This window comes from Ursus arctos, unplaced genomic scaffold (assembly GCF_023065955.2).
Source record: "Ursus arctos isolate Adak ecotype North America unplaced genomic scaffold, UrsArc2.0 scaffold_20, whole genome shotgun sequence".
In the NCBI taxonomy this organism is placed as follows: domain Eukaryota; kingdom Metazoa; phylum Chordata; class Mammalia; order Carnivora; family Ursidae; genus Ursus; species Ursus arctos.
Genome location: NW_026622875.1, coordinates 29,152,583 through 29,170,331, shown reverse-complemented (window position 1 = coordinate 29,170,331; position 17,749 = coordinate 29,152,583). Strand labels below are relative to the sequence as shown.

Here is a 17,749-nt window from a genome sequence, read left to right as displayed (position 1 = left end):
AGGAGCCTGATGTGGGGCTCGATCTCAGCACCCTGGGATCACGCCCTGAGCCGAAGGCAGACACTTAATGACTGAGCCACCCAGGCGCCCCCTCCATACTGTTTTCCAGAGTGGCTGTACCAGCTTGCATTCCCACCAACAGTGTAAGAGGGTTCCCCTTTCTCCACATCCTTGCCAAAATCTGTCGTTCCTTGACTTGTTAATTTAGCCATTCTGACTGGTGTGAGATGGTATTTCAATGTGGTTTTTTTTTTTTTTTAAGATTTTATTTATTTATTTGTCAGAAAGAGAGCACAAGAAGGGGGAGCAACAGGCAGAGGAAGAAGCAGGCTCCCCAATGAGCAAAGAGCCCGATGTGGGACTTGGTCCCAGGACCCTGGGATCATGACCTGAGCCAAAAGCAGATGCTTAACTGACTGAGTCACCCAGGCGTCCAGATGTGGTTTTGATTTGTATTACCCTGATGCTAAGGGATGTGGAGTATTTTTTCATGTGTCTATTGACCATTTGTATGTCTTTTTTGGAGAAGTGTCTGTTCATGTCTTCTGCCCATTTCTTGACTGGATTATTTGTTCTTTGGGTATTGAGTTTGATAAGTTCTTTATGTTTTATTAATGTAGTGTATCATGTTGATTGATTTGCAGATGTTGAACCACCCTTGCAGCCCAGCACTTTTGCAGCCCAAGCAGACTAAATCCCACTTGGTCGTGGTGAATAATCCTTTTAATGTACTGTTGATTGGCTAGTATCTTGGTGAGAATTTTGGCGTCCATGTTCATTAGGGATAGTGGTTTGTAATTCTCCTTTTTGATGGGGTCTTTGTCTGGTTTTGGGATCAAGGTAATGCCACACTCATAGAAACAATTCGGAAGTTTTTTTCTTACATTTCTATTTTCTAAAACAGCTTCAGAAGAATAGGTATTAGTTCTTTAAATGTTTTGTGGAATTCCTCTGGGAAGCCATCTGGCCCTGGACTCTTGTTTGTTGGGAGATTTTTGATGACTGCTTCAATTTCCTTGCTGGTATGGGTCTGTTCAGGTCTTCTATTTCTTCCTGTTTAGTTTTGGTAGTATATACGTTTCCAGGAATGCATCCATTTCTTCCAGACTGCCTAATTTGTTGGCATATAGTTGCTCATAATATGTTCTTAAAATTGTTTGTATTTCGTTGGTGTTGACTGTGATCTCTCCTCTTTCATTCATGATTTTACTTCTCTGGGTCCTTTCTCTTTCTTTTTGAAAAGTCTGGCCAGGGGTTTATCGATCTTATCATTTCTTTCAAAGAACCAGTGCCTAGTTTCATTGATCTGTTCTACTGCTCTTTTGGTTTCTATTTCATTGATTTCTGCTCTAATCTTTATTAATTCTCTTCTCCTGCTGGGTTTAGGCTTTATTTGCTGTTCTTTCTCCAGCTCCTTTTGGTATAAGGTTAGGTTGTGAATTTGAGACTTTTCTTGTTTCTTGAGAAAGGCTTGTATTGCTATATACTTCCCTCTTAGGACCGCCTTTGCTGCATCACAAAGGTTTTGAACAGTTGTGTTTTCATTTTTGTTTGTCTCCATGAATTTTTTAAATTCTCCTTTAATTTCCTGGTTGACCCATTCATTCTTTAGTAGGATGCTCTCTAACCTCCAAGTGTTTGAGGTTTTTCCAAGCTTCCTCTTCTGTTTGAGTACCAGTTTCAAAGCATTGTGGTCTGAAAATATGCAGGGAATGACCCTTATCTTTTGATATCAGTTGAGACCTGATTTGTGAACCAGGATGTGATCTATTCTGGAGAATGTTCCATGTGCACTTGAGAAGAATGTGTATTCTGCTGCTTTAGGATGAAATGCTCTAAATATATCTGTGAAGTCCATCTGGTCCAGTGTGTCATTCAAAGCCCTTGTTTCCTCGTTGATCTTCTGCTTAGATGATCTGTCCACTGCAGTGAGTGGGGTGCTGAAGTCCCCTACTACTATTGTATTATAATCCTTGTGTTTCTTTACTTTATTAATTGGCTTATGTATTTGGCTGCTCCCATGTTAGGGGCATAAATATTTACAATTGTTAGATCTTTTTGATGTCTAGACCCTTTAAGTATGATATAGCTTTCCTTTGCTGTCCATTAGGATGACAAATGGTTTTCCACCCCCTCGCTTTCAATCTGGAGGTGACTTTTGGTCTAAAATGAGTCTGTTTTGTCTAAAATGGTCTAAAATGCTGCAGACAGCACATGGATATGTCTTCCTTTTTTATCCTATCTGATACCCTGTGTCTTCTGATTGGAGCACTTAGCCCATTTAGATTTAGAAGAACTATTGAAAGGTATGAATTTAGTGCCATTGTATCACCTGTAAAGTCCCTGCTCCTGTAGAATGTCTCTGTTCCTTTTTGGTCTACGTTACTGTGGGGCATTCTCTTTGCTTAAAGGATCCCCTTTAATATTTCTTGCAGGGCTGGTTTAGTGATCACAAATTCTTTTAGCTTCTGTTTGTCCTGGAAAATTTTTATCTCTCCTTCTATTTTGAATGACATCTTTGCTAGGGAATGTATTCTTGGCTGCATATTTTTTATCATTATGCACCCGAAATATATCATGCCAGTCCTTTCTGGCCTGCCAGGTCTCTGTGGATAGGTCTGCGGCCAGTCTAATGTTTCTATCCTTGAAGGTTATGGACTTCTTGTCCAGAGCCGCTTTCAGGACTTTCTTTGTCTCTAAGTTTGCAAGTTTCACTATCATATGTCAAGGTGTTGACCTATTTTTATTGATTTGGGGGGGTTTCTGTGCCTCCTTGACTTGAATGCCTGCTTCCTTCCCCAGATTAGAGAAGTTGTCCACCATAATTTGCTCCAATACACATTCTGCCCCTCTCTCTCCTCTTCTTCTGGGATCCCAATTATTTTAATATTGTTTCACTTTATGGTATCACTTATCTCTCTAATTCTCCTTTCATGATCCATTAGTTGTTTATCTCTTTTTTTCTCAGCTTCTTTATTCTCCATCATTTTGTCTTCTATAACTCTAATTCTCTCTTCTGCCACATTTATCATAGCAGTCAGAGCCTCCATTTTTATTGCATCTCATTAATAGCCTTTTTTATTTCAATCTGATTATATTTTAGTTCTTTTATTTCTCCATAAAGGGATTCTCTAGTGTCTTCTATGCTTTTTTCAAGCCCAGCTAGTATCTTTATAATTGTTATTCTGCTCTCTAGTTCCGACATCTTACTTATATCCATACTTATTAGATTCCTGGCAGTCAGTACTGACTTTTGTTCTCTTTCTTGAGGTGAGTTTTTCCGTCTTGTCATTCTTATAGAAAGTGATCACTTTTCTATTTATAGAGTTGCAGCTATCCTTTTCTTAGCTCTCTGGTTGGGTTTGCAGGTGTTCAGAATGATCTGATAGCTATCTAGCTGAATTTCTGGGACCAGACAAAACTAAGGTCTCCTACTCCTCTGCCATCTTGGACTATCTCCCAGTATGTTGACATTTCTAAGTAAAACACCTTATTAAAAAACCATTTACCTGTAGATGTTGAAACTTGAGCAAGCCACAACCATAAGTCAATAAGCACATTTTGTGTAAACTGTGAATAAGGGACGTCAAGACAGCCCAGGACAGCTCAGGGTAGAGTTCCATCAGTTCTGACTCACTCACACCATTGTGACTAACATTTATGAGGCACAGAATCTAGGTAGAGAAATGAATTAAGAATGATCATAAGCCATCTTTATAAGTAACAAACAGCCATTAAAATTTCTATAACTCTTTAAGGTTATTAACTTCTTATTCAAACTTATTGTTCAAATGATTTAGTAAAGAAACATATTTCTTAGAATAAAACACACTTTCCAAAAAGCATTAATCAGGAATAAGATAGTGTATATAGCCAATCTAGCATGCCAAAGACAACACACAGAAAAAAGTTTGATGAAAATTAAAACCTCAGCGGGCACCTTGGTGGCTCAGTTGGTTAAGCATCTGCCTTCAGCTCAGGTCATGATCCTGGGGTCTTGGGCTTGAGCCCTGTGTCAGGCTCCCTGCTTAGTTGGGAGTCTGCCTCTCCCTCTGCCCTCTGTGTCTCCCTTCCCCTTCACCTGTACTCTCTAACAAAAAATTAAATCTTTAAAAAAAAGAAAAAAATTAAAACCTCGGGAAATGGATTAAAACTAATAACAAAGTTCCAATTTTGGGAAGATGGTAGAAGAAAATGGTTCTTTTACTATAAATGCCCATTAACATAAGACAGCATATAACAAAACATCTCTAAAACCATAGGTGAGCCTGCAAAAAAGAAAGGGAAATCCCCCAGGTGCCAAAAATGAATAGGAAAGTGAACACTGGAGGGCTAAGTGCTGGACTGCTGTCCCTGGGGGAAGTGAGCATACCGGGTAGGCAGCAGTCTCAGTAATTTAAGGGCTTGGGTTTTCACACCCACAGCAGGTATGGAAGGTAAGCCCTTACACCCAGTAAGGTGAGTAGCTGGAACTAGAAAGCTTGCCAACACCAGGAATCCCAAGATTACTCTCAGTGAAGGGGTGCATGAGAAAATATCAGCCCACAGACCAACCACATAGGAAAGTTTACTTTCAAGCTCTAATAGTTAAGACACTGTGGTATTGGCATGGAATAAGCAAAACTGGAACAGAAGAGCTCAGAAAACAAACTCATGTTAATTTGTGAGTATGATATTCAAATCAGCAGAAAAGATGTACTATTTAATAAAATGAAAAGTTAGCCGGCCATATAATATAAGATTAAAATGTAGATTCCTTCCTCACATAATAAACAAAAATAAATCCATAAGATAAGAATTCACAAAGGTAGAATAAAACTGTAAAACATTTTAAAGAGAAAAAACACATATGAGAACATTTTTACGAGAACAAAATTTTTTTTGATAATAAAGAAATTTTTAAAAAAGATATAATAAGCATAAACCACAAAGGAAACTGTTGAAAAATCTGACTTCATCAAAATAAAACTCTGTATAATGAATGATACCAAAAATTAAGACAAGAAACAATTGATATTTATTTGCAAATTCTGTAACAGAAGATTTATATTCAGTATGCAGAACATCTAAGAGCTCCTGAAGATCAATAACAAAAGACAATTTAATTAAAACGCACGTAAAGAGGCCTGAAGCAGCAATTCACAGAAGAGGAAACAAGAACAGCCAATAAACATGAACAGATGAAAAATCTCAATGATAATTAGGAAAATGCAAATTTCATGAGATATCACTTCTGGCCATAAGCACACTATGGCAGCCAGCATTCCTGTATATGCTTGAAACATACTTAAGCACAAATTTAAAAATAATCACCATTTTCTTCAATTCACATACAAATGCAAATTTTTGTGAGTTTTATAAGTTTATTATCCTTTACCTGTTTCATTAGTTCTTTATCCATATCATTTGCCAAGGACTCCTGGATAGATCGCAGAGCAAGTCTATATAATGAAATAGTATCTTGACACTGGAAACACTGATGAAGGATTTTATCTAAATTGCCTGCTCTCCCAGCACTGTTGGAATTGAGAATAGATTTAATTTCTTACAGACAGCCAACATCTGTGAAAAATTTGGGGTAGATAAAAACAATGTGGTCTCTATTTTTTATACTTCAAATGATAACAGAAATGTAATAAAACACGATATAGGAAAATGACAGTTTTATGGGGCTGCTAGAGTCATCAATTTTATCCTAATGTACCATTTAACTCGATTCAGTAAACACATTCTGGGAACTTACTATGTGTCAAGCTATTACTGCACATTATGGAACACAGAAATGAGTAAGACTGGTTCTAATCATTTAGAAACATGCTACCTACATACAAGAAGCAGGAAAGTAATTACAAATAAGTGTTATTAGTTAGCCATGCAAGTTAAATTTGTTTAGGGCCAGGATTTAGGAGACATCAGGCTAAAGAAAGTCAGTAAATAGTGTGGTTTGTTTTAAAATATTACGCAATATTTACCAATAGTTTCTTTTTTAAGTATGGAGATATACAGAGAAGAAAAAACAAAACAAAAGGTCTGTAGTCCCATCCCTCTCTATAGGCCTAATACCCTTTCTAAAGGCCTAATATATATGGGAAGCCATATCAGATTTCTTTCTAAGTCAGCATGACTGTACATAAATTTTGTTTAAACCAAAAGCCTGATTTATGGTCCTCATCTGCCTTGCAAATGAGTAGCCTAAAGGAAAACCATCTTGTCCTTAAGATATGGACCAATGCTCCCACCTCCTGCATTTTTTGATGCTCAGATGCATGATTCCTGCCTATATGTTAATCTATAATCCTTCAAGCTTTTACAAGATGTAAAAAAGTTATATAATCCTATAAGAACTCTTCGTTCTCCAGAGCACCTTCTTCCCCGTGAAGATTGTGTTTCCGGGCAGCTGTCCTAACTTGGGATTGAATAAAACTGTCTTTCTTACTTTTAGAGATTCTAAAAGGTTTGTTCATTTTGTGCTGACACTCTTAAAATAGCTGGAATGTGTGGAAAGGGACTCCCGCTCTTGAACTGGACTCAGGCCAGCTTCTGATGCTCACAGAAGCCAGACGCACTGCCCAAAGTGGAGACGGTGGGAGAGGACGGTGGGAATATCATGGGCAATTCAAAATTGTAGACGATGTTTTCATTGCAAATCTGGTGCTCAAGATAAGAATGTGGAATTAAGAGCCAAGAGTACTAGACTCAGTGTGTAGAGTAGGAGTTGCACTGGGATTACTGTCTATGGCGACGATCGCCAACACCATATTCATCTTCCTTGCCTCTGGTTGTGAAGAGACAAAGTACGGTGAGGCTGTACTGAAGAAGAAACATAGTTACACTCTGTAAGGCTTACTTAAAGGCAAATGACTAAAGGGTATCTGAAACAGAAGAATCTATTTTAAGATAAAAGGTTTATCAGGATTTGAGGACAGAGACAATTAAAAATTCCTACATACCTACCTACTAATATTCAAGGACACCCCAAAACAGCATGTGTTTGCCTCAGTTGTCCCTCACTTTCCCAAAGCTAGGGGCCTTAAGCAGGTGACAAGGAGCACTCACAGGCCCCCAAGGAGGGCAAAGATGGCCTTCTTTGGCAACCCTCGACAGGGAAACAGTTAATGTGATGAAAATTAGACAACTATATCCAACATGTTCTTCTAATTCACGGGCTAGGATCAATCCACAGTCACGAGTCACATTCTCACAGGAGTTAGTATCACTGTTAGAATCAACAGAATCTGATGTGAGTGGCTCAGAGACTGCCGCAATGATTGTTCTCAGTTTCACAAGGTGAGGAAGCAGTCTGCAGCAAACACAAAACATGCAGATCATGTAAAATCGCCACCACTTACCGTGCAATCATTTTGCCGAAAAGGGTGACATAAAGGGCATTGCAGGTCGTAGCAGAACGACAGTGTCGTTCTAGCTGCTTCTCCTGAACCAGTTTAGCAAAACACAAAACAAACAAAACAAACACAAAACCACCCTGGAATGAAACGGTCTTTACTACAGAGCCATCAACAAATATCAATGGCAGAAATGACACGGTTCCCACCACCTCATCAGCGGCATCACTGCCACGCGGTGATGGACAGCAGATGTTCTTTTGCTTTTAAACATTCCTGCTTAATATAATATAGTAAAGCAAAACTTAAGCCCAAAATGTTTTTTATTGCTTCTTTTATATTTGTTAGTAGTTTAAGAGCCAATGCATTTAACAATTAGGAAACTTCAATTTTCCTTAACACAATAGAGAATTCCTATTTTGAATTTTAAGTCTCATTTCAGTGTTTTATAGGAAAGCTGATAGAGAGTAAAAGAGCAACAAAATTAAAAGTACTTACCTGCTCCTTACTCAATTTAATGTCCACAGAGTGGCATTCTGCAATTATAATAGATTTTGCATCTTTTGGATTTAAAGGATCAAGATGAAGTGTAGGCCACAACCTTTTATTCAAAGAAAAAAAAATAAAATTCTCTTCTAATAAGACAATAAAAGCTGTAATCTACCCAAACACAAGTCAAAATCCATTACAAGAATTTTTTATATTGCCTTTATAAAATAAACAATACTAATCTCTGTTAGTCTTATTAGGTAATATTATTTGATTCATTCTAACGTGTATAGCATTACTTTCGGCAATTAATCCCAACAAGACTTTTAAATAGCATATACATTAGGTAGTAAAGTGGTAAAACATTTCCAGTTCTATGTTCCATACTAGGAATAAAACTAAACAAACTAGTACCTATGAAGAATAGTACAAGGTAGTGTTTGCCTACAAATTACTTGTAAGCCAACTGGAATGTAATCATTCTGCAGACATCCATTCTCAACAGGGTACTGAAAATTGTTTCAGGGTGGGGAAAAAGAATCTTACTTTTTTTATGTATAAAGCACAAATATACACATGCATCTGTTTATATACATAAACTGATATACAGCATATGGATGGTACTAAAATTTCTAGGAGCGAGGGAGGTGATTAGGAAGAAAATGTGTAAAAAGGCTCCTAGGGGGACAAAAATAGGTTGAGAAACACTGCCCTACAGAATTCAATCACTGTATTCCTTTCTTGAGGACTGCCAAAGTAAGCGCATGTTTCAGGATAACACGTGTCTGGTCCATTACTCATAGCCTGGCCCTCTCCCTATTTTTCTCCCCTGTAAATGTCATTGCCTTCTAGCCATCGCTAGCTGAAGCCACAACTGGCAATTCAAGCTAACCATGTCCAAAACAAAACTAAAAACCCTTCCTCCACAAACCTGCTCATCCTCTGTGTTCCCTATTTCAGTTCATGGAACTACAGTTTACTTAATTTCTCAAGCCAGAAACGGGGCCATCTAGCCTTCCCCTCCGTGACATCCCAGCTCTAACCTCCCACCAAATCCTGTAGACTCTTTCTCTTGAATTCATTCACTTCTCCCCCTCCTCCCTGCTGCTTACATGAAAAACATGAAAACACAAACACATATCCAAAACCTTTCCTTGTTTGTACTTAACACATTTCATGTAATCTGAAAGAACTAAAGTTAGCATCGTACCTCCATGCTGGAGGGCATGTTTCTACATTCACAGAAACAATTACTCTTACATTCACTGGCAGTGGATCTATCAGCCATTTCATGTGTTTTTCAACTTGCTTAAAAATATAAAAACAAAATTCGTTCTATTAATTCAAAATATTGCAAAACAACCCAATAATAGTTCCCCAAGTAAAATGAAATTCTCATTAAGTTTCTCATTATAATTAAAGATACAATCTTGTTTTGGGCTGATACATTTATCTCAGGATATTAAAAGAACAAGTGACAAAATACTATTATAGCTGATATGAATTCTGGACACTTAAGGAGATGTCAAGGCCCTAAAAATATGTCCAAATGAACAATTTTTGCTAATTGGTTCATTCAACTGGTCTGTCCCAATAAGATACTAGTGCCCACTGACATACAGTACATTTTTTATCCATGTGCTTCCTCCCTAGAAATTAAGCAGAAATAGTAGAAACAATAGCAACATTTTCTTCTCATAAACATATTTAAATGCCTGCGACAGCCATTACTGATAATTTTGTTTCTTTCTGAGAGTACCAGTAGGTTACAAAGTGAAAACAGTACCTGAACTTGATCTATAGAATCAATAATGATGATGATGCTGCCTTGATGACGGGCAGAGAGTTTTTCTAGCCAGCGCGGAAATTCTTCCAGAAGCTTAGCCGGATCCAACGTCAGAGCAGATACTGACCAAGAGTGCTGCATCAACTGCAAGATGAGAACACATACGAATTCGAGTAGTTACACTTTATCACGGCTGGTGGGAAATAATTTCTATCCCGACTTTTTAAACCAAAATTGAGTGACCAAGAGGACCCAATTGCATCAAGAATTATTTTTAACCTCATACAAATCTAAAACAAATAGGTAATACCGAAAATTGAAAATTATTGGGTACTCAGCCCCCACAATTTCTGATTCGAAATAAAAATTCTGGCAATTCCAAAACATGGCATCTTATACCTTTAGAGTTAGTCGCTTAATAATCAACGAGGACTCGGAGCTGGTTGACATGGGCCTTCCCACAAAATGAGAAAGAATTAGCGTGTTAGGGGAATTCTTCTGTTGTAACTGAATCCTGAAAGAAAAAGACCTTTTATAAGACTGATGAAGCTTATTTATTATCAACACAAAAAGAATTCACAATGCATTAGACATCAAATGCTACCCAACTGTCAGCAATCACATGGTCAATCACTTTTGAATGAACATGGGAAATTTCCATTTTTATTCCACTTTTAGATCCTTTTAAATAAACCTTTAAAAATTATAGATTCTGGGGCGCCTGGGTGGCACAGCGGTTGGGCGTCTGCCTTCGGCTCAGGGCGGGATCCCAGCGTTATGGGATCGAGCCCCACATCAGGCTCCTCCGCTATGAGCCTGCTTCTTCCTCTCCCACTCCCCCTGCTTGTGTTCCCTCTCTCGCTGGCTGTCTCTATCTCTGTTGAATAAATAAATAAAATCTTAAAAAAAAAAAATTATAGATTCATTTAAATCACAAGTTGATATTAACTAACGGAAACCAATATAGTATATATTTTACGTTAAAGTATTAGTGAAGTGAGCATTACCCTTTAATAAAAAATATGTTATTAGAGGAAAAAAGAAGTTTCTTTGCTAAGTATAAAAATATTTTCCAAAAAAAACATTATTTTCTACTAAGTAAAGGGCAGTAAAAAGGAAAAAAATATGCTAACTCTTCAATGTATGTCATAATTCTGAAAGAAAATATTCTTACTAATTGTTTTTAAATAATAGGAACTAAAATGAAAGTAAAAAAGAGTTTATCAGCATCTATAAACCATAGTCCCTAATCTGAAGAATGACTGCATTCACAGTACAGGTCATCCTTGATTTTGATGTTCTTTATGACTTATTTCACTCTAAACAGTCTGTCTTTGCCTTCTTTCAAATATTTAAAATCTCAGTGAAACTTTTAAAATGAAGCCGTTAACTGAAAACACAGGCACATTCCCTGTATATCTAGTTCACCTAATTCCCTTTCACACTGACCACTCCCTTACACAGCACGTGCTTAGCTCTGACCTACATAATTAACGTACACAATCACAAAGACTCCTATTTCCGTTCCTTTCTCATCCTGTATCCTCTCTAACATCCAAATTGTATACACTTCAGGGCATGACTCTATTATTTTATATGTTTTTGCTTTTTCAGTGTTTAGTACAGGCCATGCAGGAAGGCAGACAGGCAATAATACATTTTGTTGAATGAGGTAATTCAAATGATGACAATGGTAACAACAAATTAATTGCACTGCATCATACCACTTTGATAAGAGAAGGGACTTTCCAGAACCTGGTCCTCCAGATACAAGAAGGGGTGGAATTGGTGCTGGGGCCGCCACAAGATCGTTAAGGCGTTGGTAATACTAGAAACAAAAATGAATTTAAATTGTGAGGAAGCACACACCTCTGAGAATTCCAGAGTCAACTTCTGACTATCCTCTGAAATCATTAGAGAAAAGCTGTGTGAGAAAATGAAATCTACTTTTAGTCAACAGCATCCTCATGATTGCTTCTTTTTATGGCTGGTTAAATGTGCCCAAAGTAGTAAAATAAGAATGAGCCCCAATTTCTTCTACACATAGTACTGCTGTCAATTAATGAATGAAAGACAATACTTAAGATCCTCCTCGGGTTTTACAACATTCCAATTTTGCAGAATGCTGCTGGGAGGCCACTGTATTACTCCGTATCCCCTAAACCACAGAAAGCACTGTAGAAGGCTTTGAGGGTGCCGGTAGGCATCCTGTCTCCTGGGCAGAAGAGCACCTGTCCTGGACACCACCTCACTTTCCAGGGATTTCTGAGAATAGGTCCAAACAAGAACAGGTTTTGTCTGGGCCCTTTATTGCAGTCTCCCAACCTGCCGCAGAGAATCAGGTTAGGACAGGCTGCCTGAGATCTTTCCGAAATTGAGCTCTTGGCAAAGTCCGAGAACCCATGTATGTCAGGCTCTTCCCAGAAAACCAAAATACCTCAGTACTTACTAGGGAGTTGGCAAAGTTATCTTGGGGGTTGAGATGTTCATTAAGTGTGCCAGTGGCCTAAATGATAGCTGATGAGGAATTTAAAGAATTTGTAGTAAGTGGTTTGTGCACAGCTTTAGGGTAGCAGAAATTTCCAACAACTACAATAAATAATTACTTGGTATAGTTTTTCAATTAAATTTTCTGTTTGCCAATACATATATATAGAATATATTCCTCAGGAACTCCAATTATTCTGATAGCAATGGTGCTTCTCAGAAAGCAAAGGACTTTATTGATTTAGGGCCTTGTAAATCCTAACAATTTAGTTCATGGTCCCACATAAAGCCCATTTATAGACCCATGGTTCTCAAGGTAAGACCATTTGCCATAGAAGAAAGAGCATAGGATTAGGAGCCAAAAGACCTAGGTTCAAATCCCAGATCTGTAATCAATGCCATGTGTGCTCTTAGGTAAACTGTAATATGAACCTTAGGTTCTTTATTTATGAAACAAGGATAACAACATCTCTCTTATAAAATAACAACAATTTAACATTTATCATGTGCCAGGTACTGTGCCAAGTGGTTGATATGCTTTACCTGGTTTAGTCCTCCCAACCACCCTGTCAGGTAGGTAAAGTAGTCAATCTCATTTTATAGACAAGGAAGTCAAAGTTCAGAGCTAAGTAATGATCAAAATCCAGAGGTAGCAAGTGGTAGAACCAGGAATAAACACAGACAGCCTAAATTATAAAATTTCTATGGAATTACTGCTGTTAACTGACAGCTATGATAATATTCTTTAAAACATTCGTTGTTGGAGCACCTGGGTGGCTCAGTCAGTTAAGCATCTGCCTTCAGCTCAGGTCATGATCTCCAGGTCCTGGGATCAAGTCCCGCATGGGGCTCCCTGCTCCGTGGAGAGTCTGCTTCTCCCTTTCCCTTCACCTCTGCCCCCAACTCGTGCTCGCTCGCTCTCTCTCTCTCTCAAAATAAATAAATAAAATCTTAAAAAAAAACAAACCATTCGTTCTTACATTAATTTTTAAATATTAATCATTTTTTTGAACTTGGACATAGATTCTTTGTGCAATTCAAATTCTGTTAATTTGTTTAGATATTTAAGGATGCTGATGAACTGATCAGCCCATTGCATTAACTACTGTGGTGTTTTCTCAATGTTTGACATTTTGGTTCCTCCAAGCATTGGAAGAATAGATAGCCTTATGATTTTTATCCAGTTTCCTAGCTACCCTAATCTTGGTTTGGTGAACTTCACATGGTAAAGAACATGTAGTGATAAATTCTAATCTTAACTAAAAATGTTTGATGTTCATAAATATAACTGAATCTCACTTATCTTTCATATGATACAAAGTTAAGCACATGTCTCAACATGGATAATCAAACCATGAGGACAAACACTAATACACTTATTATTAACCTTGACTATATTTAGGTAAAAACACAATCATAATACAGCTTTAAGTGGTGACTGATGTTTGTTGGAACAATAACTCCAAATGCTTACTTTCTCAAATCCCAACTCATGGGCTGAATTTGTAGCTTGTTGAAAAGTTTCCATTTGCTCTTGTTCATCATGTATGTCCCACAGAACATCACCAAAGTCATCTTCTTCTGGAACAGAATCTTCACTGCCCAAATCCTTAGTCTCTGGGTCTGTGTTCTCAAAGCCCAGGATGTCCTGAACACCAAGAGCAAGCACACAACAATGAATAAAGAATGTAAACACCTTGTAGCAATGTCAGCACCACAGGCCTAAGGTGGGTTTCACCTACTGAGGAATGCAAGTCCAAACCTATGGCCTTTATATAGTACCTACAAGAATAAATTTATAACTATAAAAAAACACTAGTTTAGAAGTAAAGAAATATTAAAATGACAACCACACACAAAAAACCCAAACTCTTAATAAAAAAAACTTTTATTAAAAATAGAGGTGCAATTGGGGTATCTGGCCGGCTTAGTCAGTAGAGAATGTGACTCTTGATCTTGGGGTCATGGGTTCAAGCTCTACACTGGGCATAGAGCTTACATTAAAGAAAAACAACTGTCTGATAAAAAACAGAGGGGCATTTGATTCTTGGGAATCTGTTTTCTGAAAAATGTTACACAATATATTTGCTTATATCTGGTTGGTGAATCATTTTAAAGATTGTGCTAATGCCTAAGAAATATGCTGCTTTACATTTTTATAAGAATTTAATTACGAAGATGTAGTTTCTTGATATCAAATATCTGTGTCATGATATCTAGTCTTTCTATCACTGAAAATATGTTGTTCTTCAAGCAGTAAAGATGGCAAATATGTCCACTTTCACTTGCTGCCATTTATTCTACTCAATTATTTTTATTTACCTGGGTCCTAAAATTCACAAGATTGTTGAGAAGATCAAAACTGATGTTAATTTTTATACTAAAGAACACTGTACAAAATATGTTGCCAGAAGTCATATCATTATGTTTTGGGGCTCATTTTTTTTCTCTGATAACAAATCTCCATACTTGTAATACAAGTTAGCTGGAAAAAGTAATCTAATCCCTAACTTCTCAAATAGAATCCCTGGCGCCCTGGAGGAGGTGTCAGCAGGTAAAGGCAACTGCAGCCTAAATGTGGTACATCTTTCTATTGTGCCCATTCTACTTTAAGGCGGGGGGGGTGTGTCTTTTTCTTATCATTATTAGTATTTTTGATAATATATAATTTTAAATGATTTTTTATATTAAAATAAACACAAGTATAACATTAAGCAGAATATATAACTCACATAAATTTACAAGTAATACTTGAGATATCATAGAAACACAGAAACTTTCATCATGAGATACTGTCTCTGGCCCATGACCTCAGACCCTTATAGGTATGATGTTACCTCTCTCTGCTGTAAGAATAATGTAGTGGATAAATTTGAAAAGGATTTTTTTTTTTTTTGAGAGAGAGAGAGAGTGAGAGAGCATGTGTGTGCATGTGAGCAGGGGCGGGGAGTTGTTTTGGGGAGGAGGGGCAGAGAGAGAGGGAGAGAGAGAATCTTAAGCAGGCTCCATGCCCAGCACAGAGTCCCAGGCAGAGCTCAATCTCATGACCCTGAGATCATGACCTGAGCTGATATGGACATTTAACTAATTAAGCCACCCAGATGCCCCTGAAAAGGATTATTCTACTTTATAAAAATTCAAGGTGCACACAAAACCTGAGGAGACTCTATTGAAAAAGATAAATATTTTCCGTCAAATCCTTACACTTTTTATCTAGCGCTTTGTAATCTATTTTACACTTAATCAGGTGTTGAGGCATCAAATAGCTTTGTGAGACAGATGACAGATAAAGAGATATGGTACTAGTAATACTATCATACCACAGGACAGAAAACCACCACAAACAATGGCACTCTAGCCAGGTATTGTTTTCAAAAAAACAAGGAAGTTGTTTTTACTGGAAAAGCCAACTTTATGGAAAACAGTCTTTTTTTTTTTTTTAAAGATTTTTATTTATTTATCTGACAGAGAGAGAAGCAGAGAGAGAGGGAACACAAGCAGGGGGAGTGGGAGAGGGAGAAGCAGGCTTCCCGCTGAGCAGGGAGCCCGATGCAGGCTCGATGCAGGGCTCGATCCCAGAATGCTTAATGACTGATCAGCCCAGGCGCCCCTCTGGAAAACAGTCTTAGGATTTTTTTTTTACATAGGTTCTATGCCCAACACGGGACTTGAATTCACAACCCCAAGACTGAGGACTGCTGAGCCAGGCAGGCACCCCTTAAGAGTATTTCAGATGAAATCTTAAAAAGAATGCATATTTACCTGTTTAATAATTTTTTCCACATAAATATAAGTTTTATATGCTCCTTCTGTAGGATCTCCAGAGTGATCGATAATCTGGAAAAAAGAAAGAAGTTCAACAACAACAACATGAAGGGGGTAAACAGGAGGGGGTAAATACTTCTATAAAACTTATATGTCAGGGATTATTCTAAGTACTTTACAAATATTAATTTATCTGTCCTCACAACAAGCCTATGAGGGAGACACTATTATTATTACCTCCATTTCACCAAAGAGGAGACTGAAGCAAGTGATGTAACCTGTTTGAGGTAACAGGAGGGATTTATCATGAACAATGGGAACAATGCTGCAATAAAACAAAAATTACACTTTTTTTCTCAATGTCTAAATTTTGTCTTATGTATTTCCATGCCACTCAATATATATAACCTTCAAAATACAACAAAATCAATTTTAGGAGAGTAAAGCTATAATTCTACAAAACAAAAAGGCAAATGGTACTTGGCTATGTAAAACGGCAGTCTTCTGAGCTTGCTGAAAGAATGCCCTACCTGTAGAGAGCATGTACGTTGCTAATAAGTGATTAATATTTGACGGAGTAAGGCAATGGTTTTACGAGGCCTATCAAGTGAACCGTAATAAATTCTATCCTGCATTTACATTTATAATCATGGTAGACAGATTTTATTCTACTCCTATTTTTATAAAATAAATTCATCCTTCTGGTGTATTAATTTTTAAAAGTGATTTATAAATAGAATAAAGATCAGAAAGAAGAATCAGTCTCTTTCCTCTTGGGGCCTATGGACTAGGTTCATACTAAAATAAGACAAAGAACGAATGGTTCTGGAGATTATAAAAAATATGCACTTTTTTGTGTTAGGCTCTTTAGTTTAATGTTATGCTGGTCTTAAGCTTTTCAATACTAAACGATGTAAAAAAAAGCTTGTATTCACATTTGATCTTATTTCTTGAATGAGCACAGAGAAATAAAAACAATGTGAAAATCTGAGTTGTTTTCAACTGTATTCTTTTTTTTTTTTTTTAAGATTTTATTTTTAAGTCATCTCTGCACCCAACATGGGGCTTGAACTCACAACCCTGACATCAAGAGTTGCATTCACTTCTGACTGAGCCAGCCAGGTGCCCCTCAACTGTATTCTTAACATTAACAGTATGCGTTTTCAGGTTATCTCAGTGTGCAGTAAGGCGAAGCCTGTGATCTCTGTTCTAAAAATTATGCCACCATGCATCTAGGAATGATCAAATCTCTCACATTCATCATTACTGTTTTGCTTTTCCCAATACTCCTGGAAAAGTTACTATGAAAAGGCTCTTCCTTACACTGATCCTTGGTCAACAGCAGACAGAAGAACTCTGTACTTAGGAAAAAAAGGAACAGAAAAGAATCTGATTTGTCCACTCACATCATACCCTTGTAGTTGCGTATTGCTATTTATTCTTCTCTTTTTCTCACAGTCCACAACTAAGTCTACTGGCTCTGCTGTCAAAATTTATCCAGATTCCTGTTTCTCCTCACTTCCTTTACCACCACCCTGGTCCAAGCCACTGGCATCTTTCACCTGGTGACTGTAAGAGTTCTCCAAATCTGCCCTCCTCCACTACCTCCAAACCAATCAATGCTCAACACAGCCACGTAACAACATCCTTATCAGAATTGCATGTCTTCTGCTGCTGCTTAAAGGTCTTCCAATGACTTAAGTAAAAAAAAAAAACAAAAAACTCCAAGTAAAGAAACCATCTCACTCCAAGTAAAAAAAAGAAAAACAAGTAAAAAAAACATCTCGCTTCAAATAAAAAAAAAAACAAGGTTTCTAAAATGGTCTCCAAGGTTCTTTACCCTTGTCTCTCAGTTAACTGTCCTATTAATCTCCCCTCA

General features: G+C 37.4%; 1 protein-coding gene across 2 annotated transcripts in view; it reads right to left on the bottom strand.

Annotated features, from left to right (window-relative positions):
- NPHP3 (nephrocystin 3) overlaps nt 1-17,749 on the bottom strand; it is a 42,983-nt gene that overhangs the window by 13,201 nt on the left and 12,033 nt on the right. For both annotated transcript variants that reach the window (XM_026497037.3, XM_026497035.4), the window contains exons 8-17: nt 15,868-15,942; nt 13,580-13,753; nt 11,343-11,446; nt 10,018-10,132; nt 9,619-9,762; nt 9,043-9,140; nt 7,842-7,944; nt 7,350-7,432; nt 5,378-5,516; nt 3,510-3,674 (exon numbers count right to left, since the gene is read on the bottom strand). In XM_026497037.3, the coding sequence (XP_026352822.1) occupies nt 3,510-3,674; nt 5,378-5,516; nt 7,350-7,432; nt 7,842-7,944; nt 9,043-9,140; nt 9,619-9,762; nt 10,018-10,132; nt 11,343-11,446; nt 13,580-13,753; nt 15,868-15,942 (1,200 nt within the window). The remainder of the gene's footprint in view (nt 1-3,509; nt 3,675-5,377; nt 5,517-7,349; nt 7,433-7,841; nt 7,945-9,042; nt 9,141-9,618; nt 9,763-10,017; nt 10,133-11,342; nt 11,447-13,579; nt 13,754-15,867; nt 15,943-17,749) is intronic.